Below are 17,009 nucleotides of genomic sequence, written 5' to 3'. Positions count from 1 at the left end.
TTACAGGTGCCATACGTAATGTAATTATTATTTTTTTGAATCCTAATATAGCTTTTCAGATTGGTTATGAATGAAATTTTAAAAGAAAATTAAGCTTTAGTAGAAATTCAAATCTTAAGTAAAAATTTTTTAGGGACCAATAGCAGCCAAAATAATAAAAAATGCTTGTGAAAATGGAAATTGGGTTGTACTACAGAATTGCCATCTTGCTGTGTCTTGGATGCCAGCACTGGAAAAAATATGTGAAGAAATGTCTCCAAATAACGTTCATAAGAAATTTAGACTGTGGTTAACTAGTTACCCATCACCAAAATTTCCTGTTGCAGTTTTGCAAAACAGTGTTAAAATGACAAATGAACCTCCTACTGGTTTGCGTCAAAATTTGCTGCAGTCATATTTAAGTGACCCTATATCAGATAAAGAATTCTTTTCTTCTTGCCCTGGAAAGGAATCAGTATATTTTTACTTTTTTTTTTTTAATTGATTTGATCCTCTCTACATCTAACCCATGAGGATAAAACATGTGTTATAAACCTCATATATGCCAATAAAAGACATATATACCTTGTTACATGTCACATATACTGTATCAGATAAAACAAAATGTTTCTGCATATGCAAATGCATACTAAATGTTAACCTGCCTTTCAAATCAATTTTTTTATTGAAATACTCATAAATATTGTTACTTTTTCTTTGTTCTATTTTTTTTAGAATTGGGAGAAACTGTTGTTTAGTTTGTGTTTTTTTCATGCTGTTATTCAAGAGAGAAAGAAGTTTGGTCCAATTGGTTGGAATATTCCTTACGGATTTAATGAGTCTGATCTGCGTATTAGTATAAGACAACTGCAGGTACAAGTTAAATGAAATTTTTCTGATTGAATAACTCTATAAACCAATTCCTTTTTTTTTCACTCAATTTGATCAAAAGTACTTTGTTGGTAAAAAAAACTTTTAAAATTAAAACACAGAAAAGTTTTTTGTTTTGTGAAAAGAACATGAAAAAAAAAAAAAAACCTAAAATCACTATTGTTTTTTTTAGCTCCATACCTATTTATGAAATTTTTTTTTTTTTTTTTGCATAAAAATTTTAATTTTAGATGTTTATTAATGAGTATAATGAAGTACCATTTGATGCTATTTCTTATATGACTGGAGAGTGTAATTATGGAGGTAGAGTAACTGATGACAATGATAGGTAACATCTTATTTGTTTTAGTACTTCAACTGATGGTTGCTTTACTCATTATTTAGCATTTTCTTTTTTAACACAGGCGATGTTTAATGAGTATTTTGAAAGATTTCTACACTCCAGAAATTATCCATAATCTAAAATACAAATTATCTCCAAGTGGTCTATATTATGTCCCACCAAAGAGTAGCTATGAAGATTACATTGAGTTTATTAAGGTTATTTTCTAAATTGTTATTTAACGGGTGACAACTAAAAAACGAGACTGGATTTAAAGACACATATCTTCTCAAAGGAATAAGATTTTAAAAATAGGAAAACTGTTTTAGAAGGTATTTTTATTCTAGTTTTTAAATATTTTATGTATTTTTAGTTTTTATAGAAAAATGAATAAAAAAATAAATTCAAAACAAGAAGAGATTAGAAAACGTGTGTATGAATTTTATTCAAATTACAAAAATGCTGGTAAAAAGTTCACTTATGACCACTTTAAAGTTGAGAATATACCTAAAAGTACTATCTACAAGATAATTAAACGTGCTGAAAGTGAATCTGGGTACCAAAGAGTTCAAGAAAGTGGAGTAAAAGCTAAAAAAATGACCAGGACAAACATTGAAAGGCTCAAACTCATGTTTGACCATAAAGATGGAGTTTCTCAACGACAGGCAGCTAAAAAGTTCAACTGTACTCAGCAACACATTAGTAAAACATTAAAATAAAGAACAAATATTAAGTCAAGAAAAAAAATGACGATTCCAAAACGCTCTGACCAGCAAAAAGCAGCAGCTAGAACTAAGTGCAGTCGATTATGTCAGAAATTCAAAAATCGTAAACCAATCATTGACGATGAGTCTTATTTCACGTTAAATCACTCCAGTATCAATGGAAATTATATATTTTATACTAGTGATGTAAAATCTACTCCATCTACAGTTAAATACCAAACAAAACAAAAGTTTCAAAAGAAATTACTTCTATGGATTGCTTTTTCTGAAAATGGAATTTCTTGGCCTTATTTTGTACCAAGTGGACTGGCTGTAAATCAAAAATTCTATTTAAACAAATGTATTAAGAAGAGACTTATTCCATTCATCAATAAGTATCATTCAGATGGTGCATATGTATTCTGGCCAGATTTATCATCATCTCACTATGCAAAAACAGTAATCATGTACCTAAACAAGGAAAACGTGCATTATGTTGAGAAAGCGGATAACCCTGCAAACTTGCCAGAATGTCGTCCTATCGAAAATTTTTGGAGTATTTTGAAAGGCCTTGTCTACAAGAATAATTGGCATGCAGAAAATCTTAAAAAATTACGTTCTAGAATCAATTATTGCCTTAATAAAATTGATATTGAGCTCATACGGAGCCTAGCTCAGTCTATACCAGGCCTAGTTGATAAAGTCAGAAGAAATGGTTTAATTGAGAACAACTGATTATATATATAAAAACTAGAATAAAAATACTTTCTAGAACATTTTTCCTTTTTGTTTTATCCTACTTCTTTAAAGAGATATGTGTCTTTAAATCTAGTCTCGTTTTTTAGTTGTCACCCATTACATCTTATTGTTAATAAACAATTTTCCTAGCCATATTTCAATTTATAATTGATTAGTAAAATTTACACTAGGTACTAATTTCTAGTTAATGTTTTGATAATCATTGCTCCAATGCACCAATTAATCCATGTTTTGTATGGACTTCCATTATCTTTGATTTTGTAAATGCTTTTTATTTGTTTGTTTTTTTTGTTAGCTTTTACCTGCAATGCAAAAACCAGAAGTTTTTGGTATGCATGATAATGTTGACATCACTAAAGATTTGCAAGAAACAAAACTTGTTAGTTAATACATAAAAAAATTTTTTACATAAAAAAGGTTAATTTTTTTTTTGTATGTGCTTATTCTAACAACTGTTTATGTATTCTTAGTTGCTTGACTCAGTTCTTATGATTTCCTCACAAAAGTCAAGCGCTGGTGGCACTGGGAAGACAGATGACTTGGTCATTGAAATTTCAACCGATATTTTATCAAAGGTAAACTTTAGTTTGAGAAACTTTGAATTATTTGAAAAGTTATTTTAGAAAAATTAAACAAGAGAAACAAAGAAAAATATTTGATTCTTCTTGTTGGTAAAATTTTGTAAAGTTGTAAGCTTTATTTAAATTTCAAGATTACTGTTTTTAGCTTCCAAGTAATTTTGACATGGAAGAGGCACAAATAAAGTTTCCTGTGCTTTATGAGGAGAGCATGAATACTGTCTTAGTCCAAGAAATGGAGAGATTTAACAGGTGTGTTAAAAGATTTAACAGCATTGTTAATAAATTTGATAAGTATGTTAATTGATTTGATAAGTGTTTTAACAGGTTTGTTTATTGATTTAATAAGTGTGTTAATAGATTTAACTGGTGTGTTAGTAAAGTTAACAGGTATGTTAATTGATTTATTAGGTGTGTTAATAGGTTTAGTAAGTGTATTAACAGATTTAACAGGTGTATTAACAGATTTAATAAGTGTGTTAATAAATCAATTGGTGTGTTCATAGACTAAATAGGTGTGTTCATAGATTAAATAAGTGTGTTCATAGACTAAATAAGTGCGTTAATAGGTTTAGTTAGTAATTTAGTAGGTACATTAATTTATTCTATCCAGCTATCACACTTTTTAGATTTTTCAGAAAGTATTCCCAAAACGATTAATACTAAAAATTTTTCATGTTAGAAATCATGTTTTTTTGTATTAGAAATACCATGTATTCTGATGCATTTTTATTTTCTGAATTTCATTTCCCTTTAGATTGCTTAATGTCATACGTTCTAGTTTAACAAACTTACAAAAAGCTGTTAAGGGTTTGGTAGTTATGTCACCTGGTTTGGAGCAAATGTCTCTAAACCTCACAGTAGGGAAGGTAAGTAGTTTAAGTTATAAAATAAAGCTGGCCTAACTTTTTAATTTGTAAGGTAATTTGAATTTATAGGTAAAATTACCAGTCATAAAATTTAAAAAACTGAAACTATCCAATTATCAAGGCTTTTATCAATTTGTATCAATAAAAATCTGCACCAATCTCTAATTTCAAATTTTATAAGACAGTTGAATAATGCTGTCAGTTTTGCAAAGCTTCTAAAATTAACTTTATACAATTTACTGTTTTAGCAGACCATTTATTGACTATTAGCCACTAAATAGCATAGTCCTTGTATCATTTATGAGCCATTAACATAACATGATATAATAACACTTGCAGCAATTCTAATATGCTGTAAACACAGGTAAAATAGTGTAAAGTTTAACTATAAAATCAGCTGATATATAATATGTTAGCTACTAGTATAATTATTTTAAGATAATTTGAAAATAATAGATATAATTTTAACAAGCTAAAGCAGTATTTGTTATTTTCATAATTTTTTTATTAATAGATCTTCTACAGCACCAATTTGATGGTGCAACTATAAAAAAATAGCTAATAAAAAAATTTAAAAGATAAAATTTTATCTTTTAAATTTTTTTACTAGCTATTTATCTAAATTTACTTGTTAAATGAGACATAAAATTTTGAAAAACCAAAAATATTGAAGAAATGGCTTAATACTGTAGTTTTGCACAATTTATTTTATAAGATGAATCTATATTTATAAAAGCAGTACTATATATGTTAACAAATGAAAAGCAATATTTAAAAAATCATGAGACAGAAACTAATAGAACCTGTCATGTAATTTTAATACTTGATCTATTATCTTAATACTTGCAGAAAGAAAAAATAAATAAATAAATACAGTTTCAACAGTTAATGAATTGTTTGTAAAGCATGTATAACATTTTATTTTCAATAAAAACAACCAGTGTATATTAAGTCAATGTCAATGTCATTAAAAGCTCCTTTTCTTGCAGCATTTGAGGCATGGTAAATCATACATTCCACCAAAACTTCTTTGTATTTTGAATTTTTCAGAATCATGCAACAACCTTAGCAGTTTTCTGCTGTGTGAATTTGTTAGTCTTTTAGTTTTTAGTGTAGTGGATGTAGTAGACTTCCAATCAGATAAATTCCATTTTAGAAGAGTCCTTCAAACCCTTCTACAAAACCATTCATTAGATGTTCTTCAATTACTTCACTGTATGCTGTTTTATATGAATCTAACAGCTAAGCATTTATGCACAGAATTTGACATATTTTTTCCCAAAATCTCTAGGTTTTTGTTTTGTCTCACTAATAAAAAATCCAAATATAAAAAGTTCAACAATAAATTATGGTTTTGATAAACGATGGAAAACATTCAAATGTGAAGCTTCCTCCAATTTCGTTTACTGGTAAAAACTTTGTATTATCAAAAAAATGTCTCAACATATGTGCAGCAACTTCCAGTTAGAAACATTTAGAAAATAATTAATGAGTAAAATTAGCAAAATAAGTAATGACAGAAACAATTATTTAAATAAGTAATTTTGAAGGTTATTGAAAAATGGTTTTGAATACAAAATATAAGAAGTGGCCAGCAAGGGACTAATTACCCTAGGAAATACTGAAATTAATCGCTTTAGTTTGAAAAATAATAATTTTTTTATTTTTTGTTTTTAAACCGCTAAAAATTTTCATTAAAATTTCTTTTTCAAGTCCTTCTGTATTTTTTTAACGTGCTTAAAAAGTATTTTATCTGTTTTAACAAAGTATTTCATTTTGGATTTCTGAAAATTTTTACTTTTAATTTTTGTAATCGCTGTAATTCTCAAACCTCTATTTTACGCCATGAGTGAAAAAATTTCAAGCTTTATTCCTGTTTTAGGTGCCGGAGCTGTGGGCAAAAAGTTCTTATCCGAGTTTAAAACCTCTAGGAAGTTATATTTTAGATTTCGTCTCCAGAATAAATTTTTTACAGGTTTCTTTTCTTTTATGGTTTTGATTTTGGGTTGTTCCTGGTTTTTGTTTTTATTTTTGTTTATGTAAAAAAAAAAAAAAAACGTTTTGTTGAGTTTTTATTATTTATGTTCTGTAGAATTCTGAACGGATTTTTTACTCTGCATATTTAATTTTACTTTATTAAGAAAATCTGTTTTCATTGTGTGTTAAAACCCTTCAACATTTTTAATCTTTTTTTGTTTCTTTCTATATATTTGTTCTGTTTATATATTTTATCAGGACTGGTACACTAATGGCAAACCAAAAGTTTTTTGGCTGTCTGGTTTTTATTTTACTCAGGTAAAGTCATAACTATTTTTATGCTGTGTGAAACTCTTTTGTTTACTTTTCTTGTTCTTTCTCTTTTTGAAATTTAACGTTCGTTTTAGGCGTTCTTAACCGGCACCAAGCAAAATTATGCTCGCAAATATTCTATTCCAATCGATTTACTTGGGTTTGATTTTAAAATTTTTCCGAGAGATAACATGGATGCTGAACCAGTTGATGGTGTTTATGTAAATGGTTTATTTTTAGAAGGCGCAAGATGGAATCGAGACAGGCGAGTTTTTTTTGCTTTTGATTTTATTTCTTCTGATTATTAAATGAAAGCTTTTGATTAATTAATTATTAATTAGTTATTGATTGATTAATTAATTAGTTGTTGACATACTTTAAAGTTTGGCTTTTTAATGTAATAGTATTTTAATTTATTTATGATTGTCATATTTCACAATAGTTATAGTCGTTCATTGTTTTAATGTTTTCTTTAGCGGTGTTTTAGCGGAAGCATTTCCTAAAGTTTTGCATGATCCAATGCCTGTTATATGGATAAAGCCTTGGAAATCTGCAGAGATAAGAGAAAGAAAAGTCTATTCGTGTCCTTTGTACAAAACAAGCGACCGAAAAGGAACGCTTTCAACAACGGGCCACTCTACCAATTATGTTTTACCTGTTTTTTTGGATACAAACGTCGATCCACGCCATTGGGTTAAGAGGGGTGTAGCTCTCCTTTGTTGTCTCGATGACTAAACAGTTAATTATTTAATTTATTTATATCATTATAGTTTTAAAATATATCTTTATATAAATTATACTATTACAGTTTTAAAATATATTTTTAATGGCAGTTTTTTAAATATGCGATTTCAACATTTATTCGTTTTTTTTTTTATCTTTAATTTTCCTGTAATTACACAATGGAAAGGAAAATGATAGAAATTATTTTAGTAATTTAATCTTGTAGTTATTATTTTTTTGGTAAGGCTCATGAAAAAAAAGCTGCCCCGTTTGAAATTCTTTAAGACAGCTTATCGAAAATGAAAATCTAAAGATACACTTTTATAGTGAGATGGTCATATAATAGTGGTTTGTTTATTCTTAATGGCCAACAAAAGGTTTGACTGTTGCGCGCCGTCAAAAACGTTTTCTATATCTAAATAACAACAAAAATGAGCATCAAAATGTTTTTTTTACAAGTGTTTTTCTCGAAACAAATCAGCTTATAAACATAGCAACTTTGTTGGAATGTTTAAGAAACTTTTCTACTTTTTCTACTTCATTAAATTTTTTTTTTTTTTGTTTCTATATATTAGAACTAGTCTTTATATTTAAAACATCTTACTACACAGTCAAAATTGATCTCAAAGTGGTTAGTATTTTTTGGAAGAACAGGTATTAGACCTAATACCTGTTCTTCCAAAAAATACTAACCAAAAGACGCCATTGTTTAGAATAGAAATATTCTAAACAATGGCGTCTTCCTTTGCCTACGCCATTGTTTAGAATATCTCTATATTCTAAACAATGGCGTAGGCAAAGGAAGACGGGGAGCTAATGCACTCGAGGTACCTATCCCCATCGCAAAATCTTGCCTATGCTACTGATTCTAAAAAATCTCCGATTTTGCGGAGATAAAAGTTATGTGTTGATGGTGAAAAAAAGATTTATGACTTTTGCTGTTAGAAATCAAATTACTTGGTTATGGTATTATTTAAACAGTATTTTATATTAGACCCTAAATCTATTCTATACCATTTTCTCAGTACCATTTTCTCAACTTGTGGAACGGAACTTTTTATTAACTTCATGCAAATTTAGTGGTCTTTTATATTTGTTTTTAAAACAAGTACGGAATGCCAAACCAACAATAATCAGGTGAATTAACGTCTGGTTTGCACTGTTATAAAAGGAGAATCATCTTAAATATCTGAATGTTATTTTTTAAAACTTTATACTATTCCATTATTATAATTTATTGCTATATAAAGAATTTAAATGAATAGGATTTTGGTGCCCCTTAGTATTTACCGCCCTTAGCATTTGCCGTGTGGTTTTTACGACTCTACCTATAGTTTCCTAACATCGATTTTAAAAAACATCGAATCTTTCAAAGAATAGTTTCCTAACATCGATTTTAAAAAACATCGAATCTTTCAAAGAATAGTTTCCTAACATCGATTTTAAAAAACATCGAATCTTTCAAAGAATAGTTTCCTAACATCGATTTTAAAAAACATCGAATCTTTCAAAGAATAGTTTCCTAACATCGATTTTAAAAAACATCGAATCTTTCAAAGAATAGTTTCCTAACATCGATTTTAAAAAACATCGAATCTTTCAAAGAATAGTTTCCTAACATCGATTTTAAAAAACATCGAATCTTTCAAAGAATAGTTTCCTAACATCGATTTTAAAAAACATCGAATCTTTCAAAGAATAGTTTCCTAACATCGATTTTAAAAAACATCGAATCTTTCAAAGAATAGTTTCCTAACATCGATTTTAAAAAACATCGAATCTTTCAAAGAATAGTTTCCTAACATCGATTTTAAAAAACATCGAATCTTTCAAAGAATAGTTTCCTAACATCGATTTTAAAAAACATCGAATCTTTCAAAGAATAGTTTCCTAACATCGATTTTAAAAAACATCGAATCTTTCAAAGAATAGTTTCCTAACATCGATTTTAAAAAACATCGAATCTTTCAAAGAATAGTTTCCTAACATCGATTTTAAAAAACATCGAATCTTTCAAAGAATAGTTTCCTAACATCGATTTTAAAAAACATCGAATCTTTCAAAGAATAGTTTCCTAACATCGATTTTAAAAAACATCGAATCTTTAAAAGAATTATTTAATTCATAGAATAGCGCAAAATTTTCTAAATAATGGCTTCGTGTTTGTTTTGCTTTTTGAAACTAAAATGCTATCGGTCCTGTTATCATTATTAAGTATCTTATTTTCTTTTGATTTGAGTGGAGTGTTAGTGAAAAAATATTTTACTCGATCGTTATTTTCTTTGAGACCTTTCTCCATTTTTTTGCTGAGCATTTTTTTTGCTATGGTTCGAAAAAGATATTCAACATTATCATCGCGTTTTGCCGAACATTCTACAACAAATTCAATGTTTTCAAGCAAGGCAAAGTTTACAGCCATGTCTTCTGATATCACTCGTTCATCAACAAGGTCATTTTTATTGCCTACCAAAATTCGTGTCATGTCACCGTGATTGCATACCTCGCGTGACCAGGATTGTAATTCAAATAAAGAATTAGCATTATTGAGCGAATAGACTAGCACTGCACCGTCCGCATTTCTGTAATAGCTTGCTGTTAAACTTTTGAACTTTTCACTTCCTGCACTGTCCCAGATTTTCAACTACAAAGTAGAAAAATATAACAAAATTAGTTTTGATTTAAGTTTTTATTGCACTTGTTCTTAGACCATCCTTATATAAAAATAGAAATAGTTTGCAACGACCGTTACGTATGGCAACGTTTTTAAGAGAGATGTCACTAGTGTTCTTAGTGAGTTTTTATTTACTAGCATTTTTTTTTCTAAAAATTCACATCTATTTTTATATCTTTGGAAAACTTTAAAAAAGGATTTAATACAATAAAAACAAAAACAGTAAAAATGTGAGAATTAAAAAAAATTTTTTTTGAACCAAAATTAACTTACTTCTACTTTTACCCCGTCGATATCTACAATTTTCACGCCAAAATCTATTCCAATGGTTGATACTTCATTTTCTGGAAAAAATCGTTTAATATAGCGTCGCATTAAAGCTGTTTTTCCTACACCTGATTGCCCTACCAATATTATTTTAAATGATACACTGGCAGCCATTTTTAAAGAGAGGTTTCCGATAAGCGAAATGTTTCTAGATTATCATGTAAATGGTCATGAGATTTAACGAGAGTTTAAAAAAAGAAGCCACGAGATTCTATAAAGTGAATGCTATCTATTCATATTCATGAGTTGTGCGCAATGCAAGGTCAATTCAGGCAATTCAGTTTTTTAATTATTGAAAATGGTATGTGCATTGCTGTAACATAATTTAGAAAATCAACTTTTAGCAAACTAAAGTTCATTTATGAGGAAAATAATTACGCGCAGATTTGTTTTTTTTAAATTTATCTACAAGCATACACGCGTGCCAAGTCACCAGATAGTTCTCGATAATCCAAAAAACTATCTTTTGTAATTAAAATCAATTTTGTAAATAAATTAGTGCAATTTTTAGTTTACTTTTAGCTGAAAATATTTAATGAAATATATTAATATATAAATTATTAATAGCAATTTTCAATATTAGTGGTAGTTTTATTGACCTATTATCACTTAAGTGCGTGTAGGTTTAGGCTTCGATTCGATTTTAAGTTAAAATGGAACGTTTTTTAATTTTACTTTAGCATACTTATCCAGATACGAAAAACTTTATTAGAAGCTTTGTTAAATTAAACTTTTCGAATGGTTTAAGAAACTGAAACTAATCCATTTACTAAGAGAATTTCGACCCCAATTTTAAACTTAGCGCTAGTTATCGTTTAGATTAACTGTTGTTTGTCACAATCATTTTGCATCAATACAAAATTGAAAACCAGCGAATCGCCTTATTACTTTTGTATTTGGTTGAGTAACTTTCTTAGATTTTTGATCTGAACAAACATTTTAAACTGGTTTTACATCTGAACACCAGTGAAGTTTGCAACCAAAAATTACCAGAGAGATTTCGGTATTGAATGAGTTTTACGTGTGTTCTAGAGTTAATCATTTTAACTATCAAATGTTCAAACACAGCACATGTCCAATGAATTTCATGGTAGTTACTGTCGTGTTTTAACTTTTTTGCAGAGACTTTTTATTGCGAGTCGATTAATTTCAAAATTCTTCAAAATTCAAGATTATCGCTAGTTTTTGTTTCTTACTTTCTCAATTCCCTAAAAAAAAAAGTTAAATCTTTCTTTTAAATGAAAGATTTAATTTACATAACTTTCTATAGTCATAGAGGCTTTTTAACTAGAACCAAGAGTGAAAAATTCACTTAAAGGTTCGTCTCTGTATATGCTCAGTGAAGAGCGGGGAGAGGTCCTGACAATCAAACATGTTTTTGAAACATTGAACTCCCAATTGTTAGTAAGATAATTTAGTAAAGGTCATAATTTGAATTTTGTCAGCAGTGCTAACCCTCATATGACCCTTATCCTCCAACGATACGCCCCCATTCCCTCTGAATGGCATTTCTCACTGAAGAGCTTACCACACACCTACAGCACCAAGTTAATTCAACAAAATTTGACTACTTTAACTTATTCAATTACGGTGGAAATTTCGTTTAACAAACTTAAAGATCCACCAAACATCATAAATTTAGCGTAATTATTAAACGTAAGGTATTTTCTTAATGAATCCCTTCTTTCACGCACCGTTCTGGAGCTCTAGACACAACATAGTCACAGTGTAAGTATTACAAAATTTTGGAACAAGTTAGTCTCGATTACTTATATATTAAGTAATTAGAATAAAGAAATGTTTAACCTAATATAAGTAACTAAGAGTTCAATTGATTCAACTCCTATCAAATGATTTTTTCAATTTTCTAAAAGATCCATGATTAAACAGAACTTGGTTAAAGTTTTTCCGTCTCAACTTTGCGAAGGAAGATCAGCAACAGAAAATATTTTTAAGTAACTGTAATGCAATGTAAGTCACTTAACTTACATTAAGTTATTCATAGATGCATTTCAACTTTTTTTTTTCTACCTTTCTTTTTCTGTAATTTTATGTTAAAGAGAGTTGCAGCATATTCACTACAAACGGCGCAGTGTGATGCGGCTTAAAAAATTTGGTCAAAAAATAAAACCACCAAAAAAGCCAAAACTTTTTTAAAAAAACAGCTATAAATCCAAATATTTTGAAATTTAACTTATAAAATATTTTATTTAAAGAATATAAAATACGTACCCTATAAATTATAAAAAAATTATAGAAAACTATGGAACAAAAAATGTTTTAGAAAAATAAAAAACATAAATTAGTATTTAAATAATTCAGATCTAGGACTGTGAGTGGTTTTTCCATTGGATGGATTTGGAGGGACGATTTTTTGAATTGACTTTTTATGTGATGTTTTAAAAACGTAACTTAAGTATATATTTATAAAAAACTTTAGCTGCCACAGCATTTTTTTTGCTCTTTTTCATGAAAATATTTTTTAGTTCTATCTCCTTTAGAGTTTGAAATAACAAAGTCAGAAGAAGAATTGGCTATTCTAAGACCATAACTATGCTCAAGATTGTTAACTCTAGATAAGCGAGGAGGAACTTCAAACATGGACGTCTTTAATCTTAAAGTTTCAGCTAAAGATTGGAATATTTGATTCACCCTTTCAATTTCAAACTCGCTTTTTGCAGATGTTTCCCATAATGGAATACCAAAATTTGCAGCCAATGCATTTGCTTCAGAAGAAGATACTTCTCTATTAGCGTGAAGATCACATTTGTTTCCAATTATAAGTTGAGGAATATTCGAGTTTGTGTTCACATTAATTTGAAACTCTTCCAACCATCGATGTAAATTTTGAAAAGATGTTCTTTTAGTTACATCATAAACAAAAACAACAGCGTGAATGTTACGGTAATAATGAGGGACAAGTGAATTGCGAAACCTCTCTTGTCCTGCTGAATCCCAGAATTGAAGCTGTGAAAAAAGAGACAATGAAAGTTGTACATAAACAATGGACACCAACATTTTTCAAATAACCAGAACAATATTTGTTAGATTTTTCGGATGCTATTTTAATCGAGTAGTATTCTATGCCTTATTCTTATGTTTCTTTTATTTCAGAAATAACTTTTAAATGAATAAAAAAAAACTAAAAGGATAAAACCACTCACTTTGATTTGCTCATCTTGTACTTTAACAATTTTTTCTTTGAAATCAACCCCAATAGTAACTTCTGACCTCAGAGGAAATTTACCATCACAGACCCGCATTGTTAAACATGTTTTTCCAACATTTGTGTCTCCTGTTGAAAAAGAACCTTATTATATAATAATAAACTTAGAGTACTCATTTTTCCAATAACCTGTATTCCAATACTGTAACTACCTTGTGTTTTAACCTCTGGCGGTATTCCGTTGACTAACGTGGTACCACCAAGTAAATTTGAATACCAATGAGAATTTTAATTTTTGCAGCGCTATTTGAATGCTTCAGTTGTGACAATTAAATTCCGAATACTTGACAACTTGAATGGACTTTTGCCGTACTAATAAATGTTGTTACGCTGAAAAGCTGGAAAATTATTTATCTGTAAAAGTCTGTACAAAATTTTCCACAAGTCCATACACCGAAAGTAACAAAACACGGTATTTTTCTCTGAAGAATTTGCATAATTTAATAATTCCTTGCTCAACATTTTCATAACATTTCTTGTAGTGTCGGAATCGGAATACCGCCGGGGCTTACTGTGTATATTTCACAAGAACAAAGTAATAATTATATCAAAAATATTCACAATAACAGAAAAATATCAAAAAAAATCCACAGGAAAAACAACTCAATATGGAAGCTATAAATATCGTTCTATGCTAAAAGCTATTGAAAAACCGAAAGTTAAAAACTAAAATATCTCAGTGCATTTACTTATTGTATATTCACACTCTTACCAGCTTACTGTATAAATCTTTTAAAATTGAATCAAATAAAACTTTTATGCATAAGTTATTTTATTCATTTTGAATATTATAAAAAAATAAAAAAAGAATAAACAGTTTATACAGTATTTTTATTAAATATGACTACTAGAAGCAAATTGTTGTAAAAGCAAGATGGCGATTGTTAATAAGAAGAGCATAACTTTAAATGATTTACAATTACAAATCAAAATATAGGATTATAATTTTGACCAGATTGTCTTTAATAATACTATCCAAAGATTGTAATTCCATGTATTTGAATAAATCAGAAAATACTTGACACCAGAGAAAAAAAATGTCAATCTGTCAAAAGAGAACCAGAGAAAAAAAATGTCAATATGTCAAAAAGTTGTAACAAACACATTTAAGTGGTTAACCCCAATTCAAGTAAATTTCTTTAGTAAAACATTTGTATCACTAAAATTAGTCTATTTTAAGCTGTAATTGATTTAAAATTAACACTTAAAAAAAAAAATCAAATTTTTCTCAAATATTTAACAATAGTCTCAAAGGGTATTATTTTAGAAGAAAATATCTCTGTAGTTCATAAACCTTTTTTAATGCCCTTTGCTATTTCAGCTAATGATGTTAACTTTGGTACCCTTGCAGATTTACTAAATTAGCTGGTATATTTTTACTTGGGTAGGTTTTGCTGGAAAATATCCAAAATATAAATTTATAAAAAGTAAAATGAATTATTCTGTTACTAAACCTTTTCCAATCTATTTAAAACAAACTGGGAAATTTTAAAAGTAAAAAAATAAACCCATCAAAGAAATATTTTGTATTGTTTTTCTTTAACTTACTAAAAACTTAATGTGGAGATTATCTTTTCCAAATAAAACCATTTGAGCTTGCATTGTTGTTTAGTGTTTGACCATAATAGCATTTTTTTTACTAAATCTTGATGAGATAGATCTCAGAATACTACTATGAGAATTTTCTGAATAATTAATAGAAGGCTATTAACACTTTTTTTTCTCAGTAATGAGTTAACATATATTGACTCTAAAGGTCCCAAATTTTGTAACATTACATAAATGTATTAAATAAATAATTGCTATGGGAGCTGCTAGATAAATAAGCTTGATACAATTAAATTGCCTTTGTTGGATCTTATAAAATCGAAACAAAACGGTCATCTATTTTCTAGCATGATTGCGGACAGTATTAAATAACATTTTTAAAAGTTTGGTGACTTCCTGACAGGGACATTCTTGCAACAGGTTCCACATCAAGCTTTAAATATTTAGAGGTGAGAAAACTAAGTTTAATGTCTGCCTAACTTCTTCTATACTGTCAAATGATATTGTCTCTTTCTTTCTACTCTCCTGTAAACCATTTCTAACAAATGTTTTGTTTAATTTGAAAGTGGATAGCAACTCCTTTGAGTTTCTGAACTTTGTTGGTTGTATTGAAATTTCCAGAGTAAGAATTCTGCATACACAAAAAATAATAAAATAAGTTTGCCAGTTGCCACTATGCTAAGCTCAACCTGGTGATAGAGTTTGTCTGCCAAGTTATAGCTGTATTCAAAATACTTTATTATACTATTAAGCATACTAAAATTAAAAAGTGAAAAACACCAACCTTTTATTCTGACCAACACAGCTGCTAAGCCATAGTGTGATATGCTCTTCATTCATTTCTTAAGGAGAAATGGATAAAAAACACTGAAAATCTCTTGTTTTTTCTTCTTAGCTACACTTTCATGTCAAACATATGTAATGATTTGAGCATAATTGTTACTTCCATTAGCAATCATACTAAATTGAATCCTTGGCAACAACTTACTTTTTGTAGATGAGCAAATAAAAAATACTGCAACCCTTTCTTTTTTAAATTTTCCAGCTTCTATATTCTTTTCTGCTTACTTAAGTTTTATTGGTGTGCTTCTTTTATGTTTGTTTTTTTTAAACTGTTCTTTTTGTAGGTGTGAATTGTGTAATATAAAACATTTAGATGCTTTGCACTCTTTAATTTTGTGAAGGATATTCCCATTTATTTCAAAATCTTATAAAAGGAACAAATAAAATTGAAATTTTTTTCTGTTATGCACATGATACTTCCCTCATTGATTTAGAGTTTGGCACACAACATTGTTTTTGCATTAAAACCAAATTCAACTACCTAACCAATACTGTTGGGTCAGGCTAAATGTCTATTTACAACACTATTATTATAATAAGTATTATTAATATGTAAAAAAAACTCAATAGATTTATTAAGATTCAAATAACTTGTTTACAACTATAATTAAAAAATTGATTGCTACACTGTTGTTTACAAACCTACTGTGCAGATCAGAAGTAATCTATTTTTCAAAAATTTAGACTGTTAAAAGCTGTATAAGTAGTTTTATTTAATTTTGATTTGTTTCAAATATAAAAGATTCCTAGATAAAAGAATAAGTGTGTAGTACCTTTTTTATAACAATAATTTATCTTTTGTTTAAATTTAAAATATCCTAATTATATTAGCTTAAAAATAGTTAAATAAAAAAATAATAAAAGTGAAAAATAAAACTACCTATTATGATAACTTTAAAAGTTTTAGCAGAGAGATGGGAATCAACACCATTTTCTTTATGACTCATCTTTCATATTTTAAACAGTCGACAAGCTTTTCATTATAAGTGTATAATTTCTGCTGAATTCTCTGTATTTTTTATTGTATTAGACATCTTTATTTAGTATATAGAAAATAAAATTAAAATATAACTCCAATCACAATCTTTAACTTGACAGCTTTAAAATGTAAAAATGAAAATAATTTATATATTGTATACATATATCTTATAATAGTCTTTCATTTACTACATTAACAAAACTCGATATTGTTTGCCGATTTGTTATATTTCATATTGTTTTTCACTCAATATCTGCCTTATTTCTAAATTTTTTTTTTTCTTTACAAAAATTCGAAACAC

At 28.2% G+C, this 17,009-nt stretch overlaps 3 protein-coding genes across 6 annotated transcripts in view; 1 reads left to right on the top strand and 2 right to left on the bottom strand.

Moving 5' to 3' along the window:
• The window catches only part of LOC145187459 (dynein axonemal heavy chain 12-like), a 42,497-nt gene extending 35,222 nt beyond the window's left edge, over positions 1–7,275 (top strand). The window contains exons 76-87 of the mRNA XM_090079876.1: positions 134–454; positions 715–852; positions 1,101–1,198; positions 1,275–1,410; positions 2,951–3,034; positions 3,126–3,230; positions 3,382–3,485; positions 3,991–4,102; positions 5,985–6,077; positions 6,338–6,397; positions 6,487–6,656; positions 6,868–7,275. Of these exons, the coding sequence (XP_089936002.1) occupies positions 134–454; positions 715–852; positions 1,101–1,198; positions 1,275–1,410; positions 2,951–3,034; positions 3,126–3,230; positions 3,382–3,485; positions 3,991–4,102; positions 5,985–6,077; positions 6,338–6,397; positions 6,487–6,656; positions 6,868–7,126 (1,680 nt within the window). The 3' untranslated portion in view covers positions 7,127–7,275. The remainder of the gene's footprint in view (positions 1–133; positions 455–714; positions 853–1,100; positions 1,199–1,274; positions 1,411–2,950; positions 3,035–3,125; positions 3,231–3,381; positions 3,486–3,990; positions 4,103–5,984; positions 6,078–6,337; positions 6,398–6,486; positions 6,657–6,867) is intronic.
• An 893-nt stretch (positions 7,276–8,168) lies between these two features.
• On the bottom strand, positions 8,169–10,304 carry LOC145187626 (ras-related protein Rab-30-like). Its single transcript, XM_080064076.2, has 2 exons — positions 10,059–10,304; positions 8,169–9,755 (listed from the first exon to the last, which is right to left on the bottom strand). The coding sequence occupies exons 1-2, from the start codon at positions 10,224–10,226 to the stop codon at positions 9,237–9,239; spliced, it is 687 nt and encodes a 228-aa protein (XP_079920202.2). The 5' UTR covers positions 10,227–10,304; the 3' UTR covers positions 8,169–9,236.
• A 1,946-nt stretch (positions 10,305–12,250) lies between these two features.
• Positions 12,251–16,793, bottom strand: LOC145192009 (putative Ras-related protein Rab-33). 4 transcript variants are annotated; one of them, XM_090079873.1, is made up of 4 exons: positions 16,610–16,788; positions 15,671–15,728; positions 13,277–13,407; positions 12,251–13,079 (listed from the first exon to the last, which is right to left on the bottom strand). In XM_090079873.1, the coding sequence occupies exons 2-4, from the start codon at positions 15,720–15,722 to the stop codon at positions 12,549–12,551; spliced, it is 714 nt and encodes a 237-aa protein (XP_089935999.1). In that variant the 5' UTR covers positions 15,723–15,728; positions 16,610–16,788; the 3' UTR covers positions 12,251–12,548. The 4 variants fall into 4 exon arrangements, with proteins under 4 accessions (XP_089935999.1, XP_089936000.1, XP_089936001.1 ...); XM_090079874.1 differs by lacking the exon at positions 15,671–15,728 and adding an exon at positions 13,491–13,849; XM_090079875.1 differs by lacking the exon at positions 16,610–16,788 and adding an exon at positions 13,491–13,849 and having other exon boundaries at positions 15,671–15,716.
• Between the last annotated feature and the right edge of the window lie 216 nt (positions 16,794–17,009).

This window comes from Hydra viridissima, unplaced genomic scaffold (genome assembly GCF_058129835.1).
Source record: "Hydra viridissima isolate aposymbiotic clone 2 unplaced genomic scaffold, HvirCarnegie_v1 scaffold_2, whole genome shotgun sequence".
NCBI classification, from domain to species: Eukaryota; Metazoa; Cnidaria; class Hydrozoa; order Anthoathecata; family Hydridae; genus Hydra; species Hydra viridissima.
The sequence above is the reverse complement of the archived record's forward strand: the minus strand, read 5'-3'. Positions and strand labels throughout refer to the sequence as shown.